This window comes from Schistocerca serialis, chromosome 5 (genome assembly GCF_023864345.2).
Source record: "Schistocerca serialis cubense isolate TAMUIC-IGC-003099 chromosome 5, iqSchSeri2.2, whole genome shotgun sequence".
Lineage (NCBI taxonomy): Eukaryota > Metazoa > Arthropoda > Insecta > Orthoptera > Acrididae > Schistocerca > Schistocerca serialis.
The window spans coordinates 257,999,420-258,014,037 of record NC_064642.1 but is presented as its reverse complement, the minus strand read 5'-3'; the positions used below and the strand labels follow the sequence as shown (position 1 = coordinate 258,014,037).

Here is a 14,618-nt window from a genome sequence, read left to right as displayed (position 1 = left end):
CACTGGTGATCGTCGAGGGGACACTGAATAGTGCACGGTACATCCAAACCGTCATCGAACCCATCGTTCTACCATTCCTAGACCGGCAAGGGAACTTGCTGTTCCAACAGGACAATGCACGTCCGCATGTATCCCGTGCCACCCAATGTGCTCTAGAAGGTGTAAGTCAACTACCCTGGCCAGCAAGATCTCCGGATCTGTCCCCCATTGAGCATGTTTGGGACTGGATGAAGCGTCGTCTCACGCGGTCTGCACGTCCAGCACGAACGCTGGTCCAACTGAGGCGCCAGGTGGAAATGGCATGGCAAGCCGTTCCACAGGACTACATCCAGCATCTCTACGATCGTCTCCATGGGAGAATAGCAGCCTGCATTGCTGCGAAAGGTGGATATACACTGTACTAGTGCCGACATTGTGCATGCTCTGTTGCCTGTGTCTATGTGCCTGTGGTTCTGTCAGTGTGATCATGTGATGTATCTGACCCCAGGAATGTGTCAATAAAGTTTCCCCTTCCTGGGACAATGAATTCACGGTGTTCTTATTTCAATTTCCAGGAGTGTAGTTCTAAGTTCTAGGGGACTAATAACCTCAGATGTTAAGTCCCATAGTTCTCAGAGCCATTTGAACCAATTATATAGCAAACAGTAACATAAGCCTCTCAACAACACATACCTTAAATGAACTAGATGTAACAGTTTATAGAACCTATCACCAACACATCTGAAACTAGTAGCAATATTAAACAGGGAAGAGAATACAATGATTCTGATTTAAAGCGAGGGTCTTTTAATGATCGTATTCTTTAACATCACTGATTAGTATAGGGTCTCTATGTCTGTGCATTAACCAACTTGCATTAGAATAGCTAAGATAGTAAATATTTCTTTCTTAAACTCGTTTTGAAGCAATTAAACAGAATTCTAACCAACTACATTGGCTCTGAAGGAGCCTTTGTTTAGTCTCACTAACTAAAAATGGTTCAAATGGCTCTGAGCACTACGCGACTTAACTTCTGAGGTCATCAGTCGCCTAGAACTTAGAACTAATTAAACCTAACTAACCTAAGGACATCACACACATCCATGCCCAAGGCAGGATTCGAACCTGCGACCGTAGCGGTCGCTCGGTTCCAGACTGTAGCGCCTAGAACCGCACGGCCGGCGTTTCATTAACTAACTAGCTTAGTACGCGAGGGGTGTTAAACTTGAAGAACCATGATCATTAACAAAATTACCCAAGCATGTATGATAAATGGTAAGTATTCTCATTAATAATTATTAATTAAGAAAAGCACCACAAACTATAACTTTTTAAATGACTAATGTGCTTTGATTAGCAGTCTTTTAACCTACTCAAAATATAGTTGGCTTTGCTAATGTCAACACAACATTACCTTCAAGTTCTAACACTTTGTCATCAAATGAACACCGATAAAACTTTGCGGTTCTGATCAAAACGCATAAATGCAACCACTAATAATCTTTTTCACTTCAGATCAACTTTACTATTTTCAGGCAGCTTTTCAAGTAAGGCAAATTATCTAAGAAAATGACCGCAGATTGATTTAAAAATGCACTGTGAATGGAGTGCTTTTCAAACTATAAAACTGAACTTTAAACACTATAACTTTACACATTAGAAAGCAATCACAACTATTTTTATAGTTGCCTAATAAGGCTTTCTATAACAAAATTAGGACACTCGGAATTAAATTCACTAGTATAGCATTCCTGTCTATATTTGTGACTTGGGAAAATCACGCGGGTAAGATAGAGTTTTTAGCAACACCACGATTTTTATTAAAATCAACCAAATTTCACATATACCTGGTCCATTTACAGAGTGCCAAATAAAAACAATTTAGTGGTAGGCTGGTGGTACTGGTGGCGGTAATTTGCAGTGGCTGTTAACATGGCGGCGATGCAGTCATGACTTGGTTACTTGGTGGTACGCTCGTATTGGTTGGACCAAACTGCTGAAGTCATGGGCCCCTAGGCTTACACACTACTTAATCTAAGTTAAACTAACTTACGTTAAAGACAACACACACACCCCTGCCAGAGGGAGGACTCGAACCTCCGACGGGAAGAGCCGTGCGAACCGTGGCAAGGCGCCTCTACCTTCTCGGCATCAGAATTATATTTTTAAAAGACCAAAACCATGCCATGATAATAGTATCACCAAATGCATCATCCAAATCCCATAAATACTGCTCTTAAGCTTCTCTGACCTCAAAACTTCAAGAATATGAGCCGCAATGATCCGCTACTGCTAGCAAGATGTTAACCGCAGTACTGCTCCGCTCGGACTCCTTACCCATCACAATGGACGAGTAGCCACTTTCTCACCAACAACACTTTTTCCACTCCGCCAGGCTACTTCCGTAGCTGCGGGGTTTCCCCTCATCTTTTACATTCAACCCTACGTTCCCTAACTATGGACCAATTCATTTACAGTTCAGTATATAACAATCATTCCAGTAGTTAGTTAAATCCACGAGCACAGATTAGACAACATCGTTCAAAAATTCACGTAACTGAAATATGTATACATACTCCAAGAATTTCCAAGACAGAAACAACACTCTACATAAGCAACACTACAAATTTACATAGAAATATCGATACAGATACAAAATAGGTCGAAAATAGGTATTACATATGCCCCATGGTTCATTGATGTTTTCTGTTAGGGATACATCAATGAAACACCAATAGCACCTAAATGGTGTCAAGCAATGAAAGAAATAATCAATCCAACCAGAGTTGGGCATGAAAAAAAAACACATCACAAAACACACTAAAAAACACATTATTACCAAAACAAGACATAAGCTTCAATATTCATTTCTTTACACCTATCATTTATTTTGTGAAACAATAAGTTGAGTAGCAATCAAAACTTTTTCTGTATTGCCAAGACTATCGAGTATCATGTTCGAAGCATTCAAAAACTGTAAGTACATATACAGAAATATACACCTAACAATATCACAAGACTTTTTAACACGGTTCGTGCATAATTTTAAAGTTAGTAAGCAAGAAACTTTCAATGCTGCTCCTAATAATAGCGGTCCATTCTTTAATATTTGCATAATCATACAAAAATATTTAAATTGAACCTAGCATTCTTTGCTCGTTTCCCTTATTTGAAACAGACAGTCCTTTTTTGATAGCCACATCTAAACGCATACAACACTAGCCAATATAATAATCAAATAATTTTCCTGCTTTCAATAGCATCTGGCAGTCCGTGTTAACAAACATTTCAACACTGTATATACACTATACATCAGACGTTTGACTGCCCACTTTGAGTTTTACGGCAGTTCATTTCCGACACAAATTTCCTCAAAAGGATTTCAGTTTCTTCAGTTTCAAACACTGCCTCTTATTGAGGTATGGCAGTCTATGTTTGACAACATTATCACATTTTTTCACATTTATCAATTGGCTGCACACTTTGGGTTTTGGCAGTCTATCTTGCTCGAAACCAGTGAGTTCTTTATAACGGCGTCTTTGTCAATTTAAAGGCATTCTTCATTAACATCAACTCACCACTTAGAATCTCAGAGATAACTAACGCTAACTGTCATTACGGCGTGTATTTAAAGCAAACCTGACTTTCATCCTCATAGTGGCGCTACTTGTGCCAATCTTATGCGACGGGCGCGAAATCTGAATAAACATCAACTTCCAGATGTATAAACACGACTGTCAACTTCCGTTTATGTCGCACAACGTCTTCTTGTAGCTGAGTTCTTTTTCCGTCACTATACACATTCTATTCAGTAGAGTACTCAAAGAAGTTTCTTCTCATTATCAGCACTCGTGATGTTGAAGCTACAGAGCTTTTTTAGACGGGATGAGATGTTTAAAAATAGATCTCATGCAACGTCGAACACAGTGAACTTCTTGCACGAATTTAACATACCATAATCTGAGTATTGTTTAGTGGAATGACAAGGCAAGCTCTGGAAATGTACGGTTGTTGCCCTGAACTCTTAACGTCCACAAGTCCATTTCCTATTCTGAACCGGTCCCGTGCACAGATCTCATTCTTGTACAGTACGATAGATCAGCCTCCAAACTATGAAGTGGTAGTAAAATCTTTTTTTCGCTGAAACGTGAATGTATCGGGTTACTGCACTAATGCCCTCAATTATGCATGGCTACAGGCTCCTGTCGTCTGCATCATGCACCATGTGGTAGTCGGGCAAATAATTTCAATCATCATTACTTGATTAACGATTGTTTGCTTGGTTCTGGTCACAAACGCAAGTAACTGACTGCACAAGACTGCAGTACCACTTTAGAGCACGCACCTGTTACAAGAATAAATTCTTCCTTCATATAACGAAGGCACCCATGGTCTAGGGGTAGCGTCTTTGATCAGTGACCAAAACGACCTCGGTCCCGGTTCGAAACGCTCCACTTCTTAAATTCTGATTAGTAATCGGAATTGGTGGGGGAGGATTGGTCAAGGTTCAGGGCACTCTCTTATACCTGGGATGGGAAACTGCCGCTGTCGTTGGAAGAATCAGCTATGATCAACGGCATGAGGACGCAGAAGGCAATGGAAATCACTGCATTAAAGAGACGCAATCTGTATCCACAGGACATATGGCCTATAAGTGAAAAAGTGTCATGATGATCTCTCCATTGGCAAAAGATTCAGCAATAGCCCCCATTCGGATCTCTGGGAGGGGACTGCCGAAGCGGATGTGACCATGAGAAAAAAATTGAATAATCAACGAAAAGGTAATGTTATACGAATCAGGGCGTGGAATGTCACAAGCTTGAACATCTGAAAAGGGAAATGCAAGGTCTTGATCTAGATATGGTAGGTGTCAGTGAAGTGAAATGGAAAGAAGACAAGGATTTCTGGTCAGATGCGTTTAGGGTAATACCAACAGCAGTAGAAAATGGTACAACGGGTAGTATTCGTTATGAATAAGAAGGAAGGCAGAGAGTGTGTTACTGTGAACAGTTCAGTGATAGGTTGTTCGCATCAGAATCGACAGCAAACCAACACCGAAAAAGATAGTTCAAGTATACATGCCGAAGTCGCAAGCTGAACATGAAGCAGAGAAAGTATATGAGAATACTAAAACGGTAATACAGTACGTAAGAGAAGATGAAAATCTAATAGGCATGGGGGACTAGAATGAAGTTGTAGGGGAAGCAGTAGAAGAAAAGATTACAGGAGAATATGGACTTGCGACAAGAAATGAGAGAGGAGCAAGATTAATTGAGTTCTTTGATAAATTGCAGCTACTAATGGCAAATACTCTGTTCAGTAATCACAAGAGGACGAAGTACACTAGGAAAAGGCCGGGTGACACGGGAAGGTTTTAGTTAGATTGCATCATGAACAGACAGAGATTTCGAAATCAGATACTGTATTGTAAGGCGTACCCAGAATCAGATATAGTCTCCGGTCACAATACAGTAGTGATGGAGAGTAGGCTGAAGTTTAAGACATTAATCAGGAAGAAAAATGCGCAAAGAAGTGGGATACGGAAGTAGTAAGGAATAAGGAGATACAACAATAAGGAATAGCTCAGTAGGCAGTACAGTTGAAGAGGAATGGACATCTCTAAAAAGAGCAATCACAGAAGTTGGTAGGAGAAACATAGGTGCAAAGAAAGAAACTGTGAAGAAACCATCGGTAACAGAAGAAATACTTCAGTTGATCGGTGTATGAATAAAGTTTATGATGTTATTTCTTAAAGGCTTGCTGTGAACATTTTTCTAATGTTTGAAAGGAAACTGCACGGAATAGGACAAAGACGTTATTTCTTGTTAAGAAAAGTCAAGCAGTAACAGTCTGTTGCTGACAGTGAATGACTGCCTGTGCTTTGGATATAGCGATGTATGCTTGCAATGTTCGTAGAAAACGTGTGGCTTGACATGTCACATGAATTGAGCTGTCGCAAGAAGAGGTTTATCGCCATGGATTACTAAACGTAAAATCACTACCGAGACTCAAAGGGAGACAGAAACGATACCAGCCTGCCGCAAATTTATGACATTCACTTGAATAATGCGTTTGCTCAAGAAAGTCAAGCAAGGGATTTAGTAAAGTGTAGGTTCTCGATGATTTCTTCCTGAATCTTCAATGCGCTATTGCCTTGAAGCGGCATACCGTCATAACGAGCAACTTATAATAAACACACAAAGAAATGCGACGAAAACCAATATTTAGGCAATTAAAAAATGATTTCGACGAAGCTGCGTTTTTAAATCACTTTAAACCTATTTTAACAACACGCTGTGAGTGATTAGTTGCAAATGGAAAGACAAATTTGCATCACTAACGTTATTTATGGACCTTGCCGTTGGTGGGGAGGCTTGCGTGCCTCAGCGATACAGATAGCCGTACCGTAGGTACAACCACAACGGAGGGGTATCTGTTGAGACGCCAGACAAACATGTGGTTCCTGAAGAGGGGCAGCAGCCTTTTCAGTAGTTGCAAGGGCAACAGTCTGGATGATTGACTGATCTGGCCTTGTAACAATAACCAAAACGGCCTTGCTGTGCTGGTACTGCGAACGGCTGAAAGCAAGGGGAAACTACGGCCGTAATTTTTCCCGAGGGCATGCAGCTTTACTGTATGATTAAATGATGATGGCGTCCTCTTGGGTAAAATATTCCGGAGGTAAAATAGTCCCCCATTCGGATCTCCGGGCGGGGACTACTCAAGAGGATGTCGTTATCAGGAGAAAGAAAACTGGCGTTCTACGGATCGGAGCGTGGAATGTCAGATCCCTTAATCGGGCAGGTAGGTTAAAAAATTTAAAAAGGGAAATGGATGGGTTAAAGTTAGATATTGTGGGAATTAGTGAAGTTCGGTGGCAGGACGAACAAGACTTCTGGTCAGGTGACTACAGGGTTATAAACACAAAGTCAAATAGGGGTAATGCAGGAGTAGGTTTAATAATGAATAGGAAAATAGGAATTCGGGTAAGCTACTACAAACAGCATAGTGAACGCATTATTGTGGCCAAGATAGATATGAAGCCCACACCTACTACAGTAGTACAAGTTTATATGCCAACTAGCTCTGCAGATGACGAAGAAATTGAAGAAATGTATGATGAAATAAAAGAAATTATTCAGATAGTGAAGGGAGACGAAAATTTAATAGTCATGGGTGACTGGAATTCGAGTGTAGGAAAAGGGAGAGAAGGAAACGTAGTAGGTGAATATGGATTGGGGCTAAGAAATGAAAGAGGAAGCCGCGTGATAGAATTTTGCACAGAGCACAACTTAATCATAGCTAACACTTGGTTTAAGAATCATGATAGAAGGTTGTATACATGGAAGAACCCTGGAGATACTAAAAGGTATCAGATAGATTATATAATGGTAAGACAGAGATTTAGGAACCAGGTTTTAAATTGTAAGACATTTCCAGGGACAGATGTGGACTCTGACCACAATCTATTGGTTATGACCTGTAGATTAAAACTGAAGAAACTGCAAAAAGGTGGGAATTTAAGGAGATGGGACCTGGATAAACTGAAAGAACCAGAGGTTGTACAGAGTTTCAGGGAGAGCATAAGGGAATAATTGAAAGGAATGGGGGAAAGAAATAAATTAGAAGAAGAATGGGTAGCTCTGAGGGATGAAGTAGTGAAGGCAGCAGACGATCAAATAGGTAAAAAGAAGAGGGTTAGTAGAAATCCTTGGGTAACAGAAGAAATATTGAATTTAATTGATGAAAGGAGAAAATATAAAAATGCAGTAAATGAAGCAGGCAAAAAGGAATACAAACGTCTCAAAAATGAGATCGACAGGAAGTGCAAAATGGCTAAGCAGGGATGGCTAGAGGACAAATGTAAGGATGTAGAGGCTTATCTTACTAGGGGCAAGATAGATACTGCCTACAGGAAAATTAAAGAGACCTTTGGAGATAAGAGAACCACATGTATGAACATCAAGAGCTCAGATGGAAACCCAGTTCTAAGCAAAGAAGAGAAAGCAGAAAGGTGGAAGGAGTATATAGAGGGTCTATACAAGGGCGATGCACTTGAGGACAATATTATGGAAATGGAAGAGGATGTAGATGAAGATGAAATGGGAGATACGATACTGCGTGAAGAGTTTGACAGAGCACTGAAGGACCTGAGTCGAAACAAGGCCACCGGAGTAGACAACATTCCATTGGAACTACTGACGGCCTTGGGAGAGCCAGTCCTGACAAAACTCTACCATCTGGTGAGCAAGATGTATGAAACAGGCGAAATACCCTCAGACTTCAAGAAGAATATAATAATTCCAATCCCAAAGAAAGCAGGTGTTGACAGATGTGAAAATTACCGAACTATCAGTTTAATAAGCCACAGCTGCAAAGTACTAACACGAAATCTTTACAGACGAATGGAAAAACTAGTAGAAGCTGACCTCGGGGAAGATCAGTTTGGATTCCGTAGAAATACTGGAACACGTGAGGCAATACTGACCTTACAACTTATCTTAGAAGAAAGATTAAGGAAAGGCAAACCTACGTTTCTAGCATTTGTAGACTTAGAGAAAGCTTTTGACAATGTTGACTGGAATACTCTCTTTCAAATTCTAAAGGTGGCAGGGGTAAAATACAGGGAGCGAAAGGCTATTTACAACTTGTACAGAAACCAGATGGCAGTTATAAGAGTTGAGGGACATGAAAGGGAAGCAGTGGTTGGGAAGGCAGTAAGACAAGGTTGTAGCCTCTCCCCGATGTTATTCAATCTGTATATTGAGCAAGCAGTAAAGGAAACAAAAGAAAAATTTGGAGTAGGTATTAGACTCCATGGAGAAGAAATAAAAACTTTGAGGTTCGCCGATGACATTGTAATTCTGTCAGAGACAGCAAAGGACTTGGAAGAGCAGTTGAACGGAATGGATGGTGTCTTGAAGGGAGGATATAAGATGAACGTCAACAAAAGCAAAACGAGGATAATGGAATGTAGTCGAGTTAAGTCGGGTGATGCTGAGGGTATTAGATTAGGAAATGAGACACTTAAAGTAGTAAAGGAGTTTTGCTATTTGGGGAGCAAAATAACTGATGATGGACGAAGTAGAGAGGATATAAAATGTAGACTGGCAATGGCAAGGAAAGCGTTTCTGAAGAAGAGAAATTTGTTAACATCGAGTATAGATTTAAGTGTCAGGAAGTTATTTCTGAAAGTATTTGTATGGAGTGTAGCCATGTATGGAAGTGAAACATGGACGGTAAATAGTTTGGACAAGAAGAGAATAGAAGCTTTTGAAATGTGGTGCTACAGAAGAATGTTGAAGATTAGATGGGTAGATCACATAACTAATGAGGAAGTATTGAATAGGATTGGGGAGAAGAGAAGTTTGTGGCACAACTTGACCAGAAGAAGGGATCGGTTGGTAGGATATGTTCTGAGGCATCAAGGGATCACCAATTTAGTATTTGAGGGCAGCGTGGAGGGTAAAAATCATAGGGGGAGACCAAGAGATGAATACACTAAGCAGATTCAGAAGGATGTAGGTTGCAGTAGGTACTGGGAGATGAAGAAGCTTGCACAGGATAGAGTAGCTTGGAGAGCTGCATCAAACCAGTCTCAGGACTGAAGACCACAACAACAACAACAACATTATTTTGCACTAACGTTCATTTTGCTTCCCTTCACGAATTCTTCGGATAACATTTCACAAATAGGATATCATTACAGAATACTGTTACCTGTACAACATCATTGGACATTAATTATAATGTTATTTGGTGCATTATTAATACCGTTGTTAGTATGAATGGGAACACGAATGTTTTCTAATTACAATAACATACTATTAACATGTAAACATAGTGCTGCACGGTACTAAATCATTGACTATACCTATTTCTATCCTCCAGTCATTGTATGAACAAAAATCTTACTTTTCTTACTTCAGTTTCAATGTTGAGCACATAGGAGTAAAATACACGGTGTTTGAAAAAGAACTCCCTAGTTTTAATGTGTCCTAGAATATGTACAAGGTGACATATACTATTCTTGTTTGTGGTTTTTGATTCAACTCTCCAAGTTTGGCTCCCCCGCAGTTGACAGGACTGCTTGACCTTGAGACGGCACCAATGCTGTTTTTCTCCTCTGTTCCCTCAGTTTAGTCCAGGCATGTGTGCAATGCAGTGCAGAGCAACTCAGCAACAATGTCTACTACGCAACAGAAAGAGCAATGTGTTATTTGGCTTCTGAAAATTCAGTCAGTTATAACAGTGCAACGTAATTTTTGACGTCAATATGGTGGTGAAAAACCTACAGCAAACATTATCCGTCATTGGCTAACGTCTTTCAAGGAAACCGGTAGTGTTTTAAAAGAAAAATAACCAGGTAGACCGAGAACTTCTGAAGATGATGTTGAAGAGATCCGTGTTTCGTGTGTTCATAGCCCGAAGAAGTCATTGGCCAGACGTAGTGTACAATTAGGAGTGCCCCACCTCATTACAGTAACCATGTGCATGCGGCTCTTGACACTCGCTTTCCAGGAAGGTGGATAGGCAGGGCTGGAGCAATACCTTGGCCACCACGAAGCCCAGACTTAAACCCACTGGACGTTTCCTCTTGGGGCCACATAAAAAATGTTGTGCACAGCGGAAAGATCGGAGGAATCAATGATTTACGGGAAAAGATCGTGGCGGTGGTTGGTACAGTTACACCCGAAATGTTGGTGAATACGTGGCGAAAAATGGAATATCGTCTCGACGTGTGCAGGACAACAGATGGATTCCTCGTTGAGTCTACTAACATTAAAACAAAACTTGAAGGAATTCTCTTTCATTATATGTACTCACTGATGTAATTTTTCATTAATTTCTCCATTAAATTTATACTTAAAACTAGGGAGCCCTTTTTCTAACACCCTGCATCACCGTTACGTATATTTATGAAACTTATTTGTAACACGGAGGTGGAAGTCCGACATGCTAAATGTCATTGCTTCTGGTTGGGAAGGGTATTTAAGTAGTAAATCCCGACGGTCGCTTTTACAAGGTACATAGCGCCATACAGTTCAGGTTACTAGTAGTGACTTACCTGACGCTTGGGTAGCTTTCCCAAAAATTTTCGTGATGGTTTGATGTACAGAGAGTATAATGCACTGCTACCGCGGAATAATCGAGGCATCTGTTTGCAGCGGTTCTTCCGGAACACGGCACACCACGAGGCGGGGGGCCCGGTGCTGCTATACGTGGGGGCGGAAACGGAGGCCAACGTGGCGTGGGTGGAGGCTGGCTTCATGGCGTCGCTGTGCGCCCGGCTGCGCGGCCTCTGCCTCGAGCTGGAGCACCGCTTCTACGGGCAGAGCCGACCCACTCGGTAAGCCAGCAACGTAGCTATAGAACGGCGGACTGACTGCTATCGCGGCAGCGATCTCCAACGCCAATGATACCCTTCTTTACAATTATACAAATGCGCGGATGTGATTGGAAAGCGTTACATGATCAGTACCTTGAGCAAAACCTGCTAATGTGATTCTTTGGTGCCGGACGCTGTTGCCGAGCGGTTCTAGGCGCTTCAGTCCGGAACCGCGCGGCTGCCACGGTAGCAGGTTCGAATCCTACCTCGGGCATGGGTGTGTGTGATGTCCGAAGGTTGGTTAGGTTTAAGTAGTTCTAAGTCGAGGGGACTGATGACCTCAGATGTTAAGTCCCATAGTGCTTAGAGCCATTTGTTTGATGCTTTGGTGTTTACATGCCTGTGGGATATATGATCAAAACTTCCTCCTTATGCGAACTCGCTCTCAGTGCAGAAGAAAGCCACTTCTACAGATGAAAAATGGTGTAGGTATATGCTGGCTATTGTGCGTCCATAACATTATTGTAATTTTTTCAGTTAAGATCGCAACACAGCATGCACGTGTAGCTCGTCGCCATCGTTTCGACTTTCAGATAGTTCGAATCATTGGCATGGTGGGCATGGGACTAACAAATACTGTACACAGATAGCACAGACAGTTGACAGTAGTGCGATACCTTCAGGGTGAGTGGTGATGAAACATTACATCAAGAACAGTAAGAATAGATCCTTGGAGAACAACTATACCTTGAGATGATAGAAGAATTGTTCGACTGGCTCTGAGGAATAGACTGATGCTCTCAGCTGAAACACAGGCAGAGATTACACGCAGGATGTCACATTCGGGAACAGATTACTGCAAGCAGAACTGAAATCTTGCGTTTCATAGGTTGTTTACCGCTGACACCATACCACACGCACCAGAGACTTGCACGGTGTAGAGCCAGCGTCAACTGGAACATTGAGTGCCATACTGTGATGTTCAGTGAAGAATACAGCTTACATTTTTGGAGGTCAGATAGGCCAACGTGTCCATAGACGCCCTGATGAAAGGCTACAGGAAGCACTGATTATTATACTTCGAATACACTGGAGAAGTTTCGCTGGGAAACCCTTACACATCCTTCATACTCGCGATGGAGAAGGTAACCATGTGTGAGCCACATATGACCAATGTGGAGCCTACAAAGGACAACTGATTCCCTCCAAGAATCCCACAATGGAGACTTCCACACATTCGTAGTCTCCTGAATGACACGTAGTTTGTAGTGAATACTGTTATGCCACTCTCTGTCTCTCAAAGCCGAAAAACCTTGCAGTGTAAGACAGAAAGCAGGTCAGTTTCAAGGATGCCATCGCCAGGAGTGGTTTCCGCGTAGCCTATTTGGCCAGCCTGTCAGCAAGTTCGTGGCCTGGAATTTTGACGTGTCCTGGGGCCCACACAAACACCAATGAACGACAGAACAGTTCCAGGGCAGAGATGGACTCCTGGATGTTCGCCATCAAAGGATGGCGAGATACGGCCATACGCTCTGCAGTGAACACACTGCAACCAGCACGCAAGGAATGCTGTTCAATATGGCCTCTGAGGCCATAGGCGAAGTCAACATTACCATCAGCCATCGATCCATTGTTGTGAATAGCTTGAGAGCCCCATAAAACGTCAAGAATCGAGAGGAAGTGACAGCGGAGAGTGGCGGGGTTAACAGAGAACTTAGGGCCATGAAAAAAGCCCAGACAAAGCTTCGTCTGAGGTGTACACCATAGACGTGTACATGAATGGACCTCAAGTAGAGGTGGTAAAGGGAAGGACTCCAGTTCGGAGAGAAGGGATTGCACGCAAACCGCAGTCACGAACCCTGACTTGGGCTGCCGATGTCGGAGATGAACTGCCGTGGGTGGGAAAAGGAGATGGTAATTCAGAAGCTCAGGAGAACTTTGAATGTGTGCAATGTAACTGGCTAGCAGTCGTGCACGTCGGATCCGCAATGGAGGGACTCCAGCCTCTACCAGGATGCTGGTCATTGAACTCATTCTAAAAGCTCCCATCGCTAGGCGAACGCCACAGTGGTGCACTGGGACAAGTAAACGCAACGCTGAGGGCGCCGCCAAACCGTAAACCAGACTCCCATAGCCCAGGCGGAGTTGAGCAAGGGCTCTGTAGAGCTGCAGAAGCGTAGAGCGATCTGCACCCCAGTTGGTGATGCTCAGGCAGCAGAGAGCATTGAGGTGCTGCCAGCACTCCCATTTGAGCTGGTGAAGGTGAGGTAGCCAAGTCAATCGGGCATCGAAAACCAGTCCTAAGAATCAATACGTCTCCACAACAGTGAGTGGATCGTCATTAAGTTCAGGTTCCGGATGAACGGTACGACGCCGACAGAAGTGCATGACACACGACTTCACGGCAGAAAACTGGAAGCCGTGAGCTAGAGCTCCCTGTAGGTGCCGCTCAGGAACACCAGTACTGGAGGAGCAATACGAAATGCAGATGTCATCCGCATACGGAGAAGGTGAGACCAACGGCCCTACAGCTGCTTTCAGACTGTTAATATACACTAAAAATAGAGAGACACTCAATACGGAGCCCTGCGAACGCCATTCTCCTGAATACAGGGGGAACTATGGGAGGACACGGAAAGTACGGAGCGACAGGAAGTTTTGCATAAAAGTCGGGAGCGGGTCCCAGAGACCCCACTCATAGAATGTGGCAAGTATATGATATCGCCATGTCGTGTCGTATGTTTTACGTAAGTCAATAAAGACGGCAACCAGGTGTTGGCGTCTGGAAAAGGCTGTTCCAATGGCAGACTCGAGGGACACAAGCTTATCAGTGATAGAGCGACCCTGGTGGAAGGTGCCCTGACATGGAGCCAGTAGGTCACGAGACTCCAGGACTCACCCCAACCGCCAACACACCATACGTTCCAGCAGCTTACAGAGAACGTTGGTGAGGCTGATAGGCCAATAGCTATCCACATCAAGCTAATTTTTACCGGATTTTAGCACCGGAGTGATGGTGCTCTCCCTCCATTGCGATCGAAAGACGCCATCGCATCAAATCCGGTTGAAGATGACGAGGAGATATCGCTTGTAGACAGACAAGAGATGTTTAATCATCTGACTGTGGATCCAGTCCGGCCCAGGAGCTGTGTCTGGGAAATGTGCAAGGACGCTGAGGAGTTCCCACTCTGTATAAGGGGCGTTATAGGGTTCACTGTGGCATGTAGTGAACGAGAGGACTTTCCTTTCCATCCGCCGTTTGAGGGCGCGAAAGCCTGGGGGAGGGGGGGGGGGGGGGGTAGTTCTCCGA

General features: G+C 43.0%; 1 protein-coding gene across 1 annotated transcript in view; it reads left to right on the top strand.

Annotated features, from left to right (window-relative positions):
- Positions 1-14,618, top strand: part of LOC126481882 (thymus-specific serine protease-like) — a 141,268-nt gene that overhangs the window by 13,969 nt on the left and 112,681 nt on the right. Inside the window, exon 2 of the mRNA XM_050105841.1 lies at positions 11,148-11,329. Coding sequence (XP_049961798.1) covers positions 11,148-11,329 — 182 coding nt within the window. The remainder of the gene's footprint in view (positions 1-11,147; positions 11,330-14,618) is intronic.